At 41.8% G+C, this 14,734-nt stretch overlaps 1 protein-coding gene across 1 annotated transcript in view; it reads right to left on the bottom strand.

The window, feature by feature from the left end:
• The window catches only part of LOC309572123 (poly(rC)-binding protein 3-like), a gene marked incomplete at its 3' end in the record, with an annotated part of 129,118 nt that overhangs the window by 26,423 nt on the left and 87,961 nt on the right, over nucleotides 1-14,734 (bottom strand). Inside the window, exons 3-5 of the mRNA XM_082280140.1 lie at nucleotides 7,831-7,854; nucleotides 7,699-7,731; nucleotides 4,821-4,937 (exon numbers count right to left, since the gene is read on the bottom strand). Of these exons, the coding sequence (XP_082136266.1) occupies nucleotides 4,821-4,937; nucleotides 7,699-7,731; nucleotides 7,831-7,854 (174 nt within the window). The remainder of the gene's footprint in view (nucleotides 1-4,820; nucleotides 4,938-7,698; nucleotides 7,732-7,830; nucleotides 7,855-14,734) is intronic.

The following is a 14,734-nucleotide window of genomic DNA, read 5'->3' as shown; positions in this document are numbered from 1 at the left end:
CTCTTCACAGAAATGTTACCAAAAGATTAGGAGAGGAATGAGAAAACATTCATTTCCTACTGAGTCATTTATGATGCAACAAGAGTTCCAGCAAACAGAACTGACGTGATTTCCTAGGCTTACAAAGACTATCACTTGTCAAAAAAAAAAAAACCCAACCAAACCTGCATATATTGTGCCATCAGGATCCCAAATTACAAAAAACCCAATCAACAACAAAACTACTCAGCACTTCAAGCAACTCTGCACATCTCACTGAACCAGTGTGGGAGTCCAGTGACACCAGCACCGATTCCTACAATACCTCCCCAATTGTGATGGCAGCATTCTTCCATCCAAGAAATGGCTTGGTATGACCTTACTTAGCTTAAAAGAGAAGAAAACAAAATCTTGAATGGAATGAGGCATTGCTGCATGTGACAAGACAGCTACAAAATCATTCCTCTGCCAGCCAGCAGTAACTCACTGTTGCATTCTGTTTAGTGTCTGTGTCAGTGAGAGATTGCAATCCAAAATAAAGCCAGAGGGATAACAGAATTTTGCAGTACCCATGTATCTGAGATAAAGTTGCACTAATTTTTTAGCTGGAAGATGCCATCTCACTGTATCATGTTTGTGTCAGGTGGAGGCACGTGTAGGTAAATAATCCTCTTCAGCCACACAGCATGAAACCTAATAATGTCTCCTACTTCCATTACCATACGTGGCCTGGCCTCAAAGCCTTCACTGCCTTTCCTGGTCTCAAAAGCACTTTGCAGGAACCGGAAGCCACTGTTCTCTTTATTTTGCCCTCATCATTTAAGAAGAGCAAAATCGAAACATGCGGGCTCAGCAGCATGGAGTGCATACAGGAACTATTCCCGCTTAAAAACATGACAAAGGAGAAATAAGTACAAAAAAAATCCCCTTCACAACTACAGGCTTCTGAGTAGGGATGGCTGGAGACCTTCCCACAGAACAGTCATCTTTCTAACTGGGAGATTCCTATTTCTTTAACCTCCAACTTTTTGTGGCATTGCATCCATTTCCTCAGGGCTCTGGCAGACACTAGAGATGGACCTTGCATGGCTTTCTCCCTGCTTGGTGGGCTGCTCCTCAGCCAAGACAGGCTAACTGGGAGACTGGAAGTGCTGAAGATCCAGCAGCATCCCTAGCTCTTGGCATCCCAGGGTCATAGCACATAAGGCTTCCCAAGGCAAGCTAACCTGGCAGCTCCGAAACCTACCAAACCTCCAAGGAAAAAACATACCAAAATTCTTCCTACTGGTTTCAAAGGAAATGTTAAACTGTCCAATTTTCACAGCAAGGAGGATTCTGTGAGGTGGCTCCCCACTTGGAAATGACCACCACAGGACCACAGTTGTACTGGCAAGAATTAATGTTTGTGAGAAAGGCTTCATCCTGACTGTTTTTATCATCTTGCTTTTCTCTTGTCCTTATTCCTAGAGCTGAGCAAGTTCTTCATAGATGTTTGCAGAGGACAAGGATTCCAAAAACCCTTTTCTTACTTATCTGGAGGTCTGACTACTGAGCGGCGCCTGCTGCTTATTCCAGTGCTTAAGTACCATGTGCTTTCAGTGGATTATGCAGACTTAAAAGCAAAGCCAGAGCTGCCCCACTCGCCAGTGAAGTTACAGCTTCATTTCTTGGGTCTCAGCCTCCAGTCCAAAAATGACTGCACTAAAATGTCCCCTCTTGCAATGCCAGTGGTCTTCTGGCTTAGTGCCATTTTCTAACAACTCTCTTTCTCCCCTGCAGTGAAGACTTTAGGTATTTACGTAAATATCTACCTAGCTCGTAAATTCATCGTAAGCCTGCTAGAAAAGCAACTTCCATTAGGAAGGCTGTCAAAGCAAAGAGATATAAGGCTACAGAGCAACCACAAGAAGAATACAACTTTTCTTATTTTTCTATCTCCCTGACACATTTTGAGATTTTCACTAACATTAGAAAAGCATTCCAGGACTTCCATGTCTTCCTAGACCTGCTCATCCCCAGGTATACAGCTATAGGGTTGAAATTAAGGGTTCAAGGTCTTCATGTGGGCATGCATAACAAATACCAAAAAAGATCCCTCAAAGCAGCAGTCTCACACATGCATCTTTTCTCTTCTGTTTCAACATAGCTGCAATAACCAGAGGGGGACTGATTTTTTTTAAATGGCTGAAGAACTCTCCAGCAAAAAGATATGCATGAAAAATAGCATTTGGTAGCTAGCTAATTTGTAATTTCTGAAACAGCACTTTATTTTGCCTCCAGAGCGTTACAGTTACCTCTTTTTATTGGCAGGGAGATTTATAGGAAACCCAACTGATTATATGAGACATATTTCTTTACTGCTGTTCTTTTAAATATACCACAAACCAATTATGTTAAAACTAAATACAGATACTTCAGAAAAGTACTTGATCTGCAGGGAGTGCCAGTACTCCTTTGCTAATGCTCATATGAAGAGCCAGACTAGCCTCTAAAACCTGCAAGTGCAAATAGGTGCAAAATCCAGTGAGATGCCTGAATTTCAGCTTGCTTTGCCTATTGCTACCTACAGCACTTTCAAAGACTACATCACGTTGGGTGGTGGGCTGGGGATCTGATGCTGTGCAGTGTTTGATGTTTTTATGAAAAATGCAGCATTATTTCCAATGGGTACCCATTTTGGTGGGAACTGGCAGGGATTATCTGTGCTAATGATTCTCTCAGCATTTTACAGGATAAGGAACATTTTTTTCCTGTAGAGAGCAGAGACACTGGTCTCTCCAGGACTCTCTGGACTGGAGAGTATGGACCGTACACCAAGCTACCTCTTAAACTAGAAGAAACAGGGATTATTCCATGATGGGTAGGAGATGTAGAGGAGAAAGAGATGACAATAGGAGGTTTTAAAATTGGGTTAGACAGAATTACTTGTGTGGTTCCACAGGCTTAAACATCAAAATCATTATTTCATTAATAACCAGCAAGAAAAAACCCCAAAGCATTCTTATAAAAAGTGCCATGCCACAAAACTAAGAAATTTCATCAACATATTGAAAGACTGGAATATCCCACAGGAAGACCTGAAAACCCATGAAGGACTGAAGAAATACAAACTGGATTAACATCTGCAGTATTAAAAAAAAAAGGGTCATTTGTCTGGAGCTGACAGGAATGTTTGCCAAGACTGAAGAGGTGAAAACACCTGAGCAGGAGCTGGGGACACCCACCAGGCAAAGCATGGCTGTGTGCAAAGCACTGCACTAGTAGGAGGTGAGGCATTTCCAGCAGTGGCAGGGATATGATAGCACGATAAGCAGGGCAGGGGGCTCTTAATGCTGCTAAATAAGCCTTTGTGTAACTTCATTTGCAACCTGTCCATAATTAGCGCACACATTTAATATAAAATGTATCTGGAAAAAGGTGGACAGGGACTACTAGAGTCATGAGAGGGGTGCGGAACGCATGCTCTGAAAGACCGTGCTTGGATCACTCTCTCTGGCAGAAGCAAGGGTGTGAGAAGGTAAAATCAGTTTTTAAATATGTATCAACAAAGGGAATCCTCAGGGATGGAAAGGCAAGAATTATCTAAACTAATGGCCAGTACTGGCACAGAAACAAAGCCACATGAACTGTTCATGAATAAATGCAGGTGAGGAGCAAAAAGAGTATGTCTAAATATCAGAGACCTGAAGCTGTGGACCCAGTATAAGGAAATAGAAAAAATCTAACTGGTTTTTGATCATGCTGTGAAGTTGCAAGTTCAAAACATACAGTTTATTCTAGAAGACAACTGCATCTGACGACTTACGAGCTCTCTTCTAGTCCTGTTGCTCTAAGCTTGAACAATTGCCGTGGGTAAATAAAGGCACCTGTTGATAATTCTCATCAATTCCCTGTGCTGTGGGGAGATGTGGAGACTAAACTTGCTGACTTGGAGAAATAAGAACTCTTAGGAAAGGGATTAACATCCCTCTAGTTTAATCCATTCTTGAGAGACCCTGCCCTTTGCTTCTGCTGCAGGTGACTCAGTTGACCTGTCTGCAAGCTCCTCCATTATGAGAAGGTGAACTGCTTCCTGCAGGGGCATCTGCCTCTCCAGAGAGGACAGGAGAGATAGCTGGACTAGACATACAGTTTTCAAAAGTAGAGGGAGATAAATCCTCTCCAGAGTGACCACAGTTCATGTTCTGTATTCTGCTGCCTTTTCTGTGAGGTTCTCCATTAAAATGGTGACCACATCTAATTGTAGCTGGTCCATGAAACTGAAGGAAATCTCAGCAATTTAGATACATATCTGCACAGAACAGTTGTCTACAGTGAATTGAGCTCTTGCCTTACTTACTCTGAGTACCTTTACTTTAATTGGTTTTAAAAGACAAGCTTTAAATGTGGTAATTGGTAATAATGTAGTTTGTTTTTAAAATAAAAATTTTTTAGTTAAATGAGTTACACATTTATTTTGACACACATAACATTTACATCCACACCAACTGGATTCATATAAAAACAGAGTTAGAAGTTACGCAATTATTCTTTTCAAATCAAACCCACAATGGGAATAGAATTTTTCCAAGACATTTTTCCTACCATTAGCGCACATTACTAGAAGCAATTGCTTTTCCCTGAAGCCTCCAAAAAGCAAAAGAAATGATCAAACATCTTGTAAATTGACCCATTATTTTTCTTCAGTATTGCTGCCAAAAGCATTTATAAAAATACAACCATTTTCATTGCTATTATATAGAACATTAAACAAATCCTATTTAACATTAAAGCAAACATGAGAAAATTCAAACAGTGTTTGTATTTCAACTTGAAGGGAGAAAAAAAAATTATTTGCTTACCTCTTCAAATTTTAGTGCAATCATAGAAAAAGCTTTAAAAATTGCATCTGTTGGGCCTGTTATTGTCACAATTCTCTCTGGACAAGTCCCTTCTGAAATATTGATTCGAGCACCGCTCTGTCAAAAGGAAAAAATATTTTTCAAAGTTATACTTCCCAGGGAGGAAACTAAGTAGGATTAGGGATACAGTTTGGAAAGGAATACCTTGGGGCATCTAATTCCCTCCCCTACAACTGCAGCCCCAACATCATATAATTCAGCATAAACTGATCACATTCAAAATTCATGTAACTGTGGGAAGCTGGATTCTGTCTGGGTAAATCCTTATGTGGCCTTCTCAGTATACAAATAGCACCTCTGTAACTCAAAGCTGCAAATAATGGCATAATCAAGTCTTTTCCCTTCCCCTTGCAGGATTAACCTTAAGTAGGACTGGAGCTACAGAATTTAAGAGAAGGCGGTTGTCTCCAGGAAGCACCAGCATCTCCTAGGAATGATGCACCTCTCTGGTTTGGAGCCCCAAAGGTGGGGCTTGGCCTCTCAGCCTCTCTACTGGGGTCTCACTTTGCACTGTGGAGAAGGCTCCTTGTAGATGTGCCTCATGTGAAGGCAGTCAATCAATAAGCACTGAGCAACCCTTTAAAGGAGTAGTGGTAAGACAAGAAACAGCAACAGTACTGTGTCCATAAGGCAAGGAGCCTGTTGGATGGAGTTAGAAAACCAGAAGTCTCGTAGAGAAGCCAGGCTGACTCTCAGGTATACTTGGTCCTCTTTATGCCACTGCAGCAGTGCAGAGAAAACTTCTTAACCAGGGGGTTTTATATATTTATAAATTTGTATTTATATATTTTTGAATATATATTTAAGAGGATCTGGGTGTAAGTAGTGATCAAATCTAGTTCAGGTAAGAGCCACCCTACGTGTTCCCTGAGGTTTCAGTCATAGAAATGTGTTAATGCAGCCTAAGAAGTCACTGGAGCCTCAACTCACCCACAGGCACTGACCTGCTCAGGTATCAGCAAATGTGAGCAAATGTGAGACAACCTGGGTTAGTTTGGCCCTTTGCCTGCCAGGTCACCACGCAGCTCCCGATGTGCTGTGTGTCCCAGACCTTACTCACAGCATGCTGCTGTGTTTCCCCACGACAGCACCCCCACACAACATGAAAAAAATCAAAGCTCAACAACACTACAAAAATCTTGCTGCCACAGACCTGGGTACAGAATTGAGGTTTCTGTACTTTTCTTTAGGCTTGAAGTAATTTCTGACATTTCCTCAACGACAGAACTGTCTCTGACATTTCCCCAAAGACAGAGATACATTTCACACCATAAAGATGGCATGCACCCTGCCACATCTGCCAGGGAAGTCAAAATAAAAGTTGCATTTTGCTTTTAAAGAAGTACTGAAAAAAGCAGTCATTTAAAGAGGGACCAAATTATCATCATGTGGAAACACAGTCTCTTAGTCCTGTGCTGATATAAAGATGGATAAAACTCCATTATTTTAAAAAAACATAACCAAACAAATAAAGTGTCTTCTGACCACAGATACATGACAGCAGGTGACCAGGACTGAAAGAAGAACATTTGATATTTATCTTGAAAGACAGACCAAGGATCATATGTATTCTCTAAGATGTTTTACTCAGAAGTCAGGAGCACTTTCCAATGATGGTTTCCCTTCTGTGCATACAATTTATATACAAAGATATCTGCCCAGGATCATAACTAATAATTAAACTGAAATGTGTTTAATCAACTGTTATGTTTCCTAGTACATTGGAAACACTTTTTCTTACCTTTTTTTTCTTTAAGTCTTAGCAAGTGTGTGAAAACCTGAGCGAAAATGTCATCAAAAAAGGAGCCCTGAACTCAGTCAGCCTGACAATGAAATCCCTATTGTGTATATTTAAAGATGGATGTCTGCAATTTTCTTTACTAAAATACTTTGACATTTCCCTGCCACAGACCTTCTATCAGAGTAGAAAACAACAAAGCAGCTGACACAGTAATGTAGTGCAGCTTTACTAGAGCCAAATTGACTTTTCTTGAGGCACCCTCTATACACTACACTCCTGAAGTTTTAAACAGTAGGATTTGTCTTTTGACTTAATACTTTTAGCAATTGCTTCAAAGCAGAAAAATTATATGGATCTGCAGTTAGGATGTGCTGCCTTGCAGGACCAGTGTGGGTCTGTAGCCTCCACCCGAGCGCACTCCTCTGAAGACAGCACAGCTTGCTCTGTGGCAGGGAAAGAAGCCTGCAGACACTGGGGAGGCTGAGGTTTATGCAGGGCTTTGTTTTAATCCTTTTGTGTCTTCAGCCTTGTCAAAGGATGTGAATGGCAGATGTGCAGGTCTACCCTGCCCACATCCACTCACAGCTGCAAAATGAGAAAAAGCTAAGGCTTTGCCAAGACGTGGCAGAGAGATGCTCTGGCTTACACAAGTCTAGCTCCAGCTCTGCTGAATCTTGTGTCTACGCTCAAACTTGACGTGCATCAGTCTAACGCTTGGTTTCAGATTTTTGGAAACTCTACCAGGAGGCCAAGCCATGTGCAGGACTGATGTTGGTATGTTAATGCAAGATACAGTGGGTCTGATGCACAGAATCATGCTGGTGAGCTGTTCCTGAGATAAGACAGCAGCAGGCACATCGCTGTGGGAATGAATGACTCCAGACTGAGGCAGTGATAAGGAGGTTACATGAACAACAATGTTTAATTTAGCCGAGCATATTTATACCTCACCCCTTGCAAAGAAGGGGGATGTTAAACGATCTGCCCACTTGATGGCAGCATCGGTCTGCATATGCTGAACTCCCTGTTCTCTGAGCTGGAAAGAAATCCAAGTGAAGACATCAAGGCTTGTCTTACCTCCTCCCTCATCTTCTTCACTGTCTCACCTTTCTGTTAAAGAGACATAAAAAACCCCCGTTAGCCTGAGCTAAGAAAAGAGAACTGATGTACAATATTTTGACATGAATATAAATAAAGTAATTTTCTGACCTTTCCAATAATGCTTCCAACCTCCTGAAACAGAAAAAAAAGAGACACCGTGAATGATACGATTTGTTACAGAAAGGCATTCGTGCTGTTTCTAAGGTATTTCATTATCACTTATTTCAAAGCTTCAGTGTGAAGCATAGCTCCCTTCCATTGTTGCTGTATACAAATATGCCATGTTAGATCCAAAGGGATGGACTAAAAAAGCAGCTTTGCAGCCAACTGATCGTGCAAGAAAAACACCTTTACCAGAAAATGACCTCGTGGTTACAGATCAATCCTGCTACTAAAAACACAGACAAAACCCCATCAGGGAATGAGAAGTTATGAAATAACAGAACCGTACAATCTACTGGAGAAAATGAGGTGTAATACAAACATCACAATAGTTGCTGGTTTCTCCAAGGACAGGCATTTACCCTCCTTACGCAAGGGTGGGCATTTACCCTCCTTATGCCTTGTAATAGAGCTGAATTTCCACGCTGCTGAGTGTTATTGTGTAAACACCTGGTGGCCTGTCTTAATCTCCCTATTAAGCACTTACAGAACAGTAACTGCTAATCACTTTTTAGGGATTTGGGAATTGCGACTGGGCTCCCACCATCTTCCACGAAGGGAAGAAAATACTGAGAAATGTGGCTGTGAACAGTAGGGGGAACAATGTGGCAGTTCTGGCAACATCCCAAGGGTTAAAAGCTTGGTGAATAAAACCAACAGGTTGCAAAAATGAAACTATTAACTCTAAAATGAGCAGTCTGGACATGTTACACAAATCATGCAGCTGTGGCATTAGACTGGAAATCATCTGATGGAGAGACCAGCTAAAGGAAAATAAACTCCTCTCCTATTCTAAGATTGTGAAATCTACAGTTAAAGACTATCTCAGATGGTTGAGCTGTCCCAGATGTAGGATATACCATTTCCCCCCACCCAGTCCATACACTTAAGTGTGATCCATCCTGGCACACAGTCCGAAGTGCAGGATTTTTGAAATTGTCCTCCAATGCTCTATCCAGTGATGGACTCATGATAAAGTGGTACTGACTTCACTCTGCAGGAAAGAACTACCTGCAGTGACTTTGAGTTATTTTTGCCAGTTGTTTATAAGCCCATAATATGAAGCCGTTTGTCCTTGCAACTCCTCACATCCTGCTCCCAAGACATGAAGACTTTTCAGTGAGAAGAAGTTACCTATTTCAATGAACTCTGGCACACTGTTCCTTTATGCTCTCTGCAAGTCTGCACATAACACCAGACTGAGGGGAACAGTCAATGCATTGCTGGACAGGCTGGAAAATCGGGTTGAGAGAAACCTCAGGAGTAGAACAAGGTCAGATAAAGAGCCCCATGTCTGGAATGGAAAAAGCCCATGCAGCAGGACAAGCTGGACAAAAACTTCCTACCTTAAAACTGACTGCAGAAAAAGTCCCAAGGGTCTCAACTCAGAACTTCAACATAAAGAACTGAGTACGTCAGCAGTGTATCCCTGATCAATCAAAGGCTGGACTGTACTAGCAGGAGTGTAGCCAGCAAGCTAGGGCAAATGACTCTCGTCTTCTGCTTGTGAGACCATGCCTGGAGGATTGTGGCCAGTTTTGGGCTCCTAGTACAAGACGGACAAGGACACACTGAGGTGAATTCAATGCAGGGCCACCAAGCTGGTCAGGGGACCAGAGCACAGGACACGAGGAGAGGCTGAGAGAACCAGATTTGTTATTAAGAAGAAAAGACTTGACAGGGGAGTTGTATTGCAATGTAGAATAAGGAAAGCAAGCTACAATATCAAATTCCTACTCAATGTGAGGAAAAAAAGTTTACCATGGAGATGGCTGGACATTGAAAAAGGCACCCGGAGAAACATCATCCCTAAAGGTGTCAGAACCCAGCCTGGGCAAGGCCCTGTGTAATCTGCTCCAATGGAATCTGCTTGATTCAAGAGGTCAGACGGAGACTTTTGGGGGTCCCTTGCAACCTTCATTGGTCTGTGATTCTTCAGTCATAGCCTTATACCCACTGAAGTCAACGCCTTATTAACCACGAAATTCCTCAGTCCCGTGAGGCCCCTTCTCAGGTTTATATTCAAACTGTACTTTTCCTGTTTCCCATTTCCCTTTATTATTTCTCTTCCAATTGCTCTTTCAAGATGGCATTCTGCTCTCTTGTACATACTGACCAGTGACTGGATATTGTCCAGACAGGAGATGCAAATCTTCCAGAGGTATCTGCTTTACAAACCTACAGTTCTGCTGGCTGATGTAGAGTAGACCTTTACACTTCACACAGCTGTGTGAGTGTTTTTGGTAAAGCTGCTTGTGTCCATTTGGGACCCTCATCTGCACCTCTGTACATACAAAGCAAAGAAGCAGTTCTCTGAGAATGGGAATGAATGAAGCGGACTCACTGCAGTTTTCTGTCTTGTAACCAAATTATTGTAATATTGTCTCTTAATATGGTGGTTTAGGTCACACCTTTTCCTGTGGCTAAGACACCCATACCAGCACGCTGCCTAGGTTCTCAAATGAGATGCAGCTTTTTTTGTTAGCAGTGACACAAATCTGGGACACCCATTCCCCTGGGGTGACCTGTCAATCCCCTGATTCTGTACATTCCCCTTGTTTCCTCCCTGGCCTTGGCCCCTCCCTCGGTTTCTTCCTATTTGTTTCTGTACCCCAAACCCACCCAGGGACCGCCCTTGGGCCCCTGACAAAACCATCCCGCACTCAGAGCACGCTGTCTCTCCACCTCTGAACATTGCAGGGATGAGATGTGATTAAAGCCACCTCAAACCCTCATGAGATTAAAGCCATCTCAAACCCTCATGAGAGACCCTTCTTTACCACCACTGCATTGTAACACTGCTGGCTGCCGGAGCCAGATCGCAGGGCTGTCCCAAATGGACTCTGGGATGCGACTGATCGCATGGCCCTAGGAAAGCCTCGCTGAGCTCTCAGGGAGCAGCAGCCTGCTAGGCAGAGTCCAGCGGTTACAACATTCCCCCAAATTTTTAAGATCTTAATATTTTTTATATTATCATCGTAACTCTGCCAATCTACCAGTAATTGCTGAATGGGCTTAGCCAATACAGGGAGCAAGGCTTGGGATGACAAGCCTTGGGAATCCCCCATGTCCAGCAGTTCCTATCTGACCACTTAGCACATCTGGAAGTTTTATCTTAAAAACTTCTTCCATTCTTCTCAGTTCCAGCTTTCAGAAATAATTACTTTCATAAAACAAATTCTTAGGAGGTAGAAGAACCTTTTGCTAGGGGTGAGAGATTTCTGTTTCAGTTGCTATGGGCAAGCAACTATATTTCAGTCCATGGTATAGCTTCATGTTTTGTATATCTGAAGTTTCACTAGAATCTGTAGGCCTGGTCTTGAACCTCCAAGGCCTTGTCAGTATAAACTTAGTATGGAATCTATCCCAATCCATTCGATCATCTTGGGTCCTAATGACAGATGCAGTTCTTTCAGAAATGAATGGATGGGTCATGGCTAATAAATGCAAAAATATCTTCCTTGGAAATAGGAAAATATACTTTGCTTTAGGAAAAGAAAAGCAATGTACTGTTTGTAGCATTGGTAAAAAAGACGGTCCATTTCCAACACGGAAATTAGGAGTATTTAAACAAGCAAAGGAGAGCATAAAATATAAAGATTCTCAAGCTGCTTGTTTCACTGAATTCTGTGTGAGTTTTGCTTTGGATTTCAGTGGGAACAGGAATTCTACATGACCGATCATCACCTTGTTATTTATTAACAAAGAGTACACACTACCAAAGAACTGAGTGAAAGAACTGTGTGAATCCCACTGAGAAAAAGTATTTCAGTAAGACTGGTGACCAGTTCCTCGGAACATGCTAGCAAATGTCATTGTAATCATACAGAGTACTTCAAATCTCCCCCTCATCAAAGGGTGACTTCAGAGCTTATTCTTTAAGGTCGTTTCAAAACATCCAAGACAATGCCACCTCTCCCTCTACACCGGGAGATGGGATTCTGCTTGGCAATGTGAGGTAAGGTCACAGGGACAGAGAAAAGCACTAACTTTACATGGACATTTCTGATTTTTTCAAAATTTTGCTTCATACAAATTACTAAAAAAAAACCAAACCAGGAATGATTTTAAATGGGTCACCTCAGACTTTTCTGGGGCCTCATCTTTTTCTAGGAAAGTTCCTAGGAAGTACTGGTGACAACAGATGATGTCTTTAATTATGATGAGAAACCTATTTCAGCCACAGAGTAAATCAAAAGACTCTTTTCACCTCATTCTTCAAACTACCAGAGCTACCTCACCAAATCTTTAATGTTTCTTTTTGCAGTCCAATATTTATTTCATACAGTTTCTTACATCACCTTGAAGTAAGTTTACTGCTAAATGAGATAATATTTAACACCATTTTTATGACACTCAAGTTTTAGCATTATTTCTAACCAAGGTTACTTTGATGGCTTTATCTTCTTCAGAAAATGTTTCTAAATCTGCCAGACATGAAATGTGCTGTAGTTAAGTGCATAAGATGTCTGTCACCTACACTGGTTCATTACAAGTTAGGAGTTCAGTGTAAGTCAGGCAGACAACCCTCGCTGCAGTCCAGGCAGAGATAATGCAGGATATTTTGTTCCTAAAAAAGGAGGGAGGAAGTGTACTCCCAAGGGTTTTTGGCTTTTCTCATCTGCAGTAGAAGCAGCCTAAACTGACACTAATATATGCAAAGTTTGGTGAGAGGAGTCCTACAACTCATGTCAAGTTCAGCCTCAGTGCAGGTCAGACAAGTGTTTGATTTAGCTGTATTAGTAAGTAATTGCTTATTACAATAAACTAACAACTCCTGAACTATTTGCTGTTTCCCAGTGCTCAGGAACATAAGCTAGCAGTAACTATTTATCTTCAATTTCAATCTGATTTATTGACTAACCATCTGCATGTAAATATAGTGGAAAAAGTTATTACTGAGTTTCATATAATCACATTTCAACAGCAGATCAAAAAGAAGTGCACAAAAAGAAGCTATAATGGGGGGAACTCAAACTCAGTGGGAGAAAGACAAGCCAACCCACCTGGCAGACAGATGCCAGAGCTAAAAGTACTACCCAGGCTCCTCGGCCTCAACATATAAACAGCCATCCTTCAGAAGCAGCTGTGCCACAGCACCCATGCTGGATGAACAGGATGATCCTAAAGCACTGCAAGTGTGTGTCTGCCTACACCCACTGATCCATACTCACACACACTCACACAGGTGTATTTATGTATTTGTGAAGTCAACATATACATGCAGGAACTAAACAATGGGTATCAACTTTCCTTCAAGGAATGACAGCAATTTGGGGTGCCTATCCTGAGGTTCACCAAAGGAGCCTGAGTTTCAGATGGTGCTGAGTACCCAGCCCAGGTAATGCCTTCCAAAGGGCATTACCACCTGGTGGCAGCATCTCAAGCAGGGGACCTCACACTTGTGCTCAAGGAGTCGTTTTGGAAAACCCCAGGAAAATTTGAAATCTACGTGCTGATTTCAGATAGCCTGAAGATAATTCTCAAGCCTGGGGGAGTGAGTTGTCATCATGATTTTCTTTACTCGGCAATTTCTAATCAAGTAGATAAAACAACAAGAGCTGAACCTCACCAACAAACCCTGGGAGACTGCCCAGCATCAGTAAAGTATATTGCTAACCAATCAGCCAATTCATTGCAGATAACTTAAGGAAAAGCAATGGTAGAAACACGGGATGGTTTCTTTCACGCTGAAATGTAGCATACAATATTATTTGCACACCTTATTCACAAGAATGGGATGAATTTTGTTGTTAATGAACACTTGGGAAGTGGTGGCCCCATCAAAGAGCAGAAAGCTATTTCTGCACATTTTGCATCATCTGTGGTGGAGGTGAGGCAGCACCAGCAGAACAAAAGGTGGCAGCCAAAAAGTCTGTGAGTCAAGGCTTTTGCAGGGCTCTTGATAGTAAGAATAACTAAACAAAGATATAAAACTGGCTGTAGAAGAAGGCTGTTTCCTAATCAGTTATCTGGTGTGTCCTTTGAATAACAAGAGAAAGAAATCAGTCATATTAAGAAAACAAGAGGCTTAACAAATGGTAACGAACCTTGGTTTAAAGATTAACCTTTGATCTGTAAACATAAAGTGTGAAATTCCATGACTTTTTCCAAGTGTGAGGTTGGTTTAATAATTACTGAGTCCTGGAAAACCAAACAAAAACCCGGTAGTAGCTATTGTGGGACCACAGAAACACACAGGCCTTGCTCTATTATCATGCAACTTTTATTATCAGCACTACGGGGCAAATGGAACAAAAAATTCATAGGATCCCTGAGATAAAGCCACACCTAGATGGAAACACATTTAAGAAATAATATAGGAATGTATGTTTTCACCCCAAAACATTTGACAAAGAACAGGCTCCATCCTAAAGCCTGAAATTTCTTCAGGCAATGCTCTTACTGCACATGCTAACCTGCTTTCTATGAGCAAGGACAAGGCAGATCCAGTAGGGCTGGACTCTACAAACAAAACAGCTTTGAAAGGAAAGAAATACAGCCTTCCATGGTGGGGAAACACATCTGTCATGGGGCAAGGAGGGGTCCTGGCAACAGCACATGACAGCTGTGTGATAAAGTTTTCTAGACCCAGGCCAGTTGCCTTTCTCCCATCCATAAAGAGGCATAACATAACTCAACTCTCTCTCTTCACCTTCACCTGAGGACAGAGCTGCCAGCAGTCGACTAAGCTCACAAATATGCTTGCATGGAAGATCCCAAGAACATGTTTCACAAAGATATTCTGAACAATGCGTTTGCATGGAGCATATGGGGCATCAACATTTTTCAAAGACTAGAAGAAAAGTCAGTTTTTGGAAACATGATGTCATGTGTCAATCTCAGGGAA

The sequence above is a fragment of the Coloeus monedula genome (genome assembly GCF_965178545.1).
Source record: "Coloeus monedula genome assembly, chromosome: 1".
Classification (NCBI taxonomy): domain Eukaryota; kingdom Metazoa; phylum Chordata; class Aves; order Passeriformes; family Corvidae; genus Coloeus; species Coloeus monedula.
Note: the sequence above shows the minus strand (reverse complement) of the source record. Positions and strands in the feature narration are given on the sequence as shown.